The 5,349-nt window shown below is 44.8% G+C and overlaps 1 protein-coding gene across 1 annotated transcript in view; it reads left to right on the top strand.

Moving 5' to 3' along the window:
- The window catches only part of SLC15A1 (solute carrier family 15 member 1), a 64,201-nt gene extending 62,565 nt beyond the window's left edge, over positions 1-1,636 (top strand). Inside the window, exon 23 of the mRNA XM_017503518.2 lies at positions 859-1,636. Coding sequence (XP_017359007.1) covers positions 859-1,050 — 192 coding nt within the window. The 3' untranslated portion in view covers positions 1,051-1,636. The remainder of the gene's footprint in view (positions 1-858) is intronic.
- The last annotated feature ends 3,713 nt before the right edge of the window (positions 1,637-5,349 follow it).

The raw sequence follows: 5,349 nt of genomic DNA, 5'->3' as shown, positions 1-5,349 counted from the left end.
GGTTCACTGCAGCCTCCACTTCCTGGGTTCAAGTGATTCCCCTGCCTCAGCCTCCTGAGTAGTTAGGACTACAGGCACACACCACCACGCCTGGCTATTTTTTTGTATTTTAGTAGAGAGGGGGTTTCACCATGGCCAGGATGGCCTCGATCTCCTAACCTCATGATCCGCCTGCCTCGGCCTCCCGAAGTGCTGGGAGTACAGGCGTGAGCCACCGCGCCCGGCCATCCTGCAACTTTCAGACTTTAACTTTCACCTGAAGTTAAACCCATCCTGGAGACGGTTATCATTTTTCCAGCTGAAATTAAACGAGGGCTTTACTGCTACTTAAACGCTTTCCTTCTGTGCTGTGGCATGTCTACCTCATAAGGGAGCCGTTAGCCCGTCTCATGACTTCCTGCACCAGGTCCCATCAGCGGATGTGCTAATGCCGTGTGCTTGTGAGCTGCAGGTGTTTCCAAGAGGGAACATGGCACTCTTAACTTGCTGGAGTTCAGCACATTCATCTCCCTTCGTGGGTATTGCTCGGTGTTCTCTGAATCTCCATCCTTCCAGAGTCCAGCCATGTCTTAAGGCTTGCATTTTTCAGAAATGTTCTCTTATCCCCCCAAAGTCTGTTGTTTCTGTACCCCAGTGCTGTTGAAAACATGTTGTCTATGTTAGCATCTATCTATCTTGGGCATTCAAGAAAAGCTGGCCTTACTGTATGTGTATTGGTTGCCTACCAATTTTCCATGATTTAATTTCAAAACACACTCCATAGGCACATAAGCAAGAAAATGTACACACCAGATATTCATCAATATGACCTGTATTATTTTTGTTCTTTTTCCTGCTACAACTCTGATTTCTTCAAAGTGGGCTGAATACGTTCTGTTTGCCGCGTTGCTTCTAGTCGTCTGTGTAATTTTTGCCATCATGGCTCGATTCTATACTTACATCAATCCAGCAGAGATTGAAGCTCAATTTGATGAGGACGAAAAGAAAAAGAGCCTGGGAAAGAGTAACCCATATTTCACGTCAGAAGCCAACTCACAGACACAGATGTAAAGGTCAGGAAGCAAGTGGAGGATGGCCTGGGCCCGCATACACCCCGACCTCTGGCTCCAGGTGGCAGGACATTCCACTGGATGTCCCCTGGTGGGGAAGACTTCAGATTTGGGAACTAAACCACGAACGCTATTTTCCAAACAGCCAGCAATGAATCTACAACTCTGGAAGAAGTCTTTTGTTTGAAAGGCTTAACTAAGCCACGCATCCACCCACTGTCTTATAACACTGAGCGCACACCCTGCATATGTCATCTTCCCTATCATAGGAATGATGTTATTTTGGACTAGCTTAATTTTGAAAGAGTAACAAAGTTTCCTGTTCCATATTGTTGATGTTCTTATGAAAACTATTTTAAAGGAGACAGGAACCAAGGCTGAAAGTGAACGTACAGGTTTGCAAACAGCATGTGATAAGGACAAGCTGATATTAACTGACAGCTGTACCTTTGGGTTTTTGTTGTTTTGTTTATCTAGTCCTCAGCTCTGTTTAAATTATGTGTAACTCAAAGACCACTCAGGTGAAGGCCAGTAATAATTTTTTGAAGTTTCAGTGGTGTGAAATAAAATTCTGTTCTTAAGCATAAGTGTTCATGTATCTTCGGGTAGGGTAAGAAATCTTTAACATACTCTCTGAGGATAAAAGCAGTACTTGCTCATTAAAATTTCTTCCCGGTCCTATTTTCCCCAGGGATGACTGATTGATTGATCCTATTTCCCCAGGGATGATTGATTAATTGATTGACAGACAAATAAAGGTAGGTAGGTAGATAGATGGATGATAGATAGGTAGGTAGGTAGGTAGATAGATAGATAGATAGATAGATAGATAGATAGATAGAAGATAGATAGATTTATTTCCCCAGGGATGATTGATAGACAAACAGATAAAAGTAGGTAGATGATAGATGATAGATAGATAGACAAATAGATATAGGTAGGTAGGTAGATGATAGACAAAGGTAGGTAGAAGATGGATAGATGAACGGATAGATAGATAAAGGTAGGTAGGTAGATGATAGACAAACAGACAAATAGATAAAAATAGATAGGTAGGTAGGTAGACAAAGAAAGGTATGTAGATAGAAGACAGAGACAGAGACAGCTAAAGGTAGGTAGGGAGGGAGATAGATAGATAGATGATAGATAATCAGAAAAAGGTAGATAGGTAGAAGATAGATAATAGAGAAACATAAAGGTAGGTAGGTAGATAATAGATAGATAGATGGTTGATAGATAGATCGATGGTTGATAGATAGATAGGAAGGAGAGACTTATATTACTAGGCCCTTCTATGTGCATATTTGTGTACCATCTCCTAGTGTTTTTCTCAACACTCACATTTTCTGCTAGTGTAAAGTTTCTTCTAAAACACTGTAAATCCCTCATGCTTCATTTATCCTATAGATGTGTGTCATTTAGCCATCCTAGGTATCAGGTCCAGAATGAGTCTACCTTGGCACTCCTACACAAGTCACAGTTCTTAGACAAACTAGTGCACAAATCTGAAGACCGAAATCGGTTCCTGGATTAGCAAGAAGAGCTCGCCTCTGGCCTCTCAAATGCTTATATACAAGCTTGTCGTGGTACCGTGGGGGCTGCACAGAAGGGAGACTCAAAGTCCAGAGTGAGAAACACAGTGTGACTACCAAGCCTTACTTAACACCTTTTCTAGCCTTGGGATCAAGTCCTAATTCCTTAGTTAGGAACCATGAGACTCATTTTCCCCTGGACACACTCCCTTTCTCTCCATGTGCTCTGATCCTGCCAGCATTGAGCTGCTGCTCCTTCCTGGAACGCATCACGTTCTCATTCCCAAGTCAAAAGCCAAGAAAAAGAAGACCCAAGACAGTTATTCTCTACCCACCACCCCCAGCCCTCCACCTGGCTAAGTCCTCTTCCTTTCCATGCCACGTCCTCCGAGAGTTTCCCTGTCCTCCCTCCCGCCCATGCCAGGTAGTGGTCCTGCTCTGGGCTCCCAGAATGCACCTTACCATCTTCAAGTTGCACAGACCTCAGTGGATCGTAACTATCTAGCCTTTCCTAGGCGAGAAGCTCTTGTGTATATCTTGTTCACTGTTCAATCTCCAAAACATAGTAATCCTCTGTTTTTTGTTTAATTTTTAATTTGCATTTTTTAGACATAAGGTCTCACTGTGTTATCCAGGCTAGAGTGCAGAGGCATGATCATAACTCACTGGAACCTTGAACTCCTAGGTTCAAAGGATCCTCCCGCCTCAACCTCCCAAGTAGCTAGGACTACGGGCTTGTGCCACCTCACCCAGCTAAGTTTTTAATTGTTTTGTAGAGGCAGGGTCTCACCATGTTGCTCAGGCTGGTCTCCAACTCCTGGACCCAAGACCTTCCAAAGTGCTGGGATTACAGGCATACACCACCACACCCAGCCCTAATGCTAATTCTTACAGTTGCTGTGTAACTTTGGGCAAGTTTTGATCTTTTTAATCTCATTTCCTCTTCTATGAAACAAAGAGAATACCAGACAGACAATGTGAGACCTTAAAAATCCTTTGTTTGGCTGGGTCCAGGGGCTCATACCTATAATTCCAGCACTTTGGGAGGCTCAGGCAGGTGGACCACTTGAGGTCAGGAATTTGACACCAACCTGGTCAACATGGTGAAACCCCATCTCTACTGAAAATACAAAAATTAGCTGGGCCTGATGGCGCATGCCTGTAATTCCAGCTACTCGGGGAGGCTGAGGCAGGAGAATCGCTTGAACCCAGGAGGCGGAGGTTGCAGTGAGCCATATCATGCCACTGCACTCCAGCCTGGGAGACAGAGCGAGACTCTGTCTCAAAAAAATCGCCTTTGTTTAAGGGCGACTGGTACACAAGAGGCTTTCATATATTTGAATGAAGGCTGCTGTCATTCTCTTCAAGTCTGATATTAACACATAGCGTGCTTTGGATGTGGGTAACAAACATGTAGCTTTGCATATGGGTGGAGATGATGCCTACAGGCTCTTCTTCAACGCTTGAAGGACATGCAGACAGCGCAGAGGGGGGCTTGGGCACTTTGCCCATCAGGGTTGACTTTTCAAAGTAATCCTCCCTCTGGCTGTCATTTGACCACTTTTTCCAAGTATAATCAAGACTGACAGGGGCCGACATGGGTGCCCTCTTTGCAAGGCCTCATGCAATTGCAAATGTCATGGATGGGGGTGGGGGGGGGAAGCGGAGGCCACAGCGGTAACCTCTGCTCCTATGCACTTTCCCTGCAACTAATTTTCTGTGTGTTTTATGCCTTTCTCTAAATTCCATGCTGACGAATGTATAACCAAAATAGCACATTGATTTGACCATTGTCTGACTCTTGAAATACAATTCAGCATGGGCTGGAGGGAACTGAAGAGGCCCATGGGATGGAAATGCTTTAATTGGACATAGTAGGACTTCATATCTTACTCCTAAAAGCCAGCATACCTTGAGAAGTGTTTACAATGCATGCATGAGGAGTTGTCATGTTGGCCTGTTCTTGTTTTGTTTCCATGTGGTCCACAATTTTGTTTTTGTTATTGTTGTTGTTTAGAGGGAGTCTCACTCTGTCGCCCAGGCTGGAGTGCAGTGGCATGATCTCGGCTCACTGCAACCTCTGCCTTCCGGGTTCAAGCGATTCTGCTGCCTCAGCCTCCCGAGTAGCTGGGATTACAAGTCAGGTGTGTGTCACCACGCCCTGCTAATTTTTGTATTTTTAGTAGAGACGGGTTTCACCATGTTAACCAGGATGGTCTTGAACTCTTGACTTCATGTGATCCGCCCACCCCAGCCTCCCAAAGTGCTAGGATTACAGATGTGAGCCACTGTGCCCAGCCAGTTTCTTTTCCCCCATTTTGTGAATGTCCTTTCTTTTTTTCAGGGCACCAAAATATTAATTTTTAGACATTATAAAATAACTTTAACATATGTTCAGGTTTGATTTTTGCTGACTATTCTAAACATAGATTTTTGCGATGCATTCTGGAGTATTTTTGTAGCTATTTTTTAAAGAGCAGGTCTAGCTCTGTTACCCAGACTGGAGTGCAGTGGCACCATCTTGGCTCACTGCAACCTCTGCTTCCTGGGCTCAAGCCATCCTCCCGCCTCAGCCCCGCAGGTAGCTGGGACTTTAGGTGCAAACCACCACACTCTGCTAATTTTTGTACTTTTTGTAGAGACGGGATATCACCATGTTGCCCCAGCTGGTCTCAGACTCCTGAGCTCAAGCGATCCACCTGCCTTGGCCTCCCAAAGCGCCAGGATTACAGGCGTGAGCCACGGAGCCTGGCCTGGTACCTTCTTTT

Source organism: Cebus imitator, unplaced genomic scaffold, assembly GCF_001604975.1.
Source record: "Cebus imitator isolate Cc_AM_T3 unplaced genomic scaffold, Cebus_imitator-1.0 Scaffold312, whole genome shotgun sequence".
NCBI classification, from domain to species: Eukaryota; Metazoa; Chordata; class Mammalia; order Primates; family Cebidae; genus Cebus; species Cebus imitator.
The sequence above is the reverse complement of the archived record's forward strand: the minus strand, read 5'-3'. Positions and strand labels throughout refer to the sequence as shown.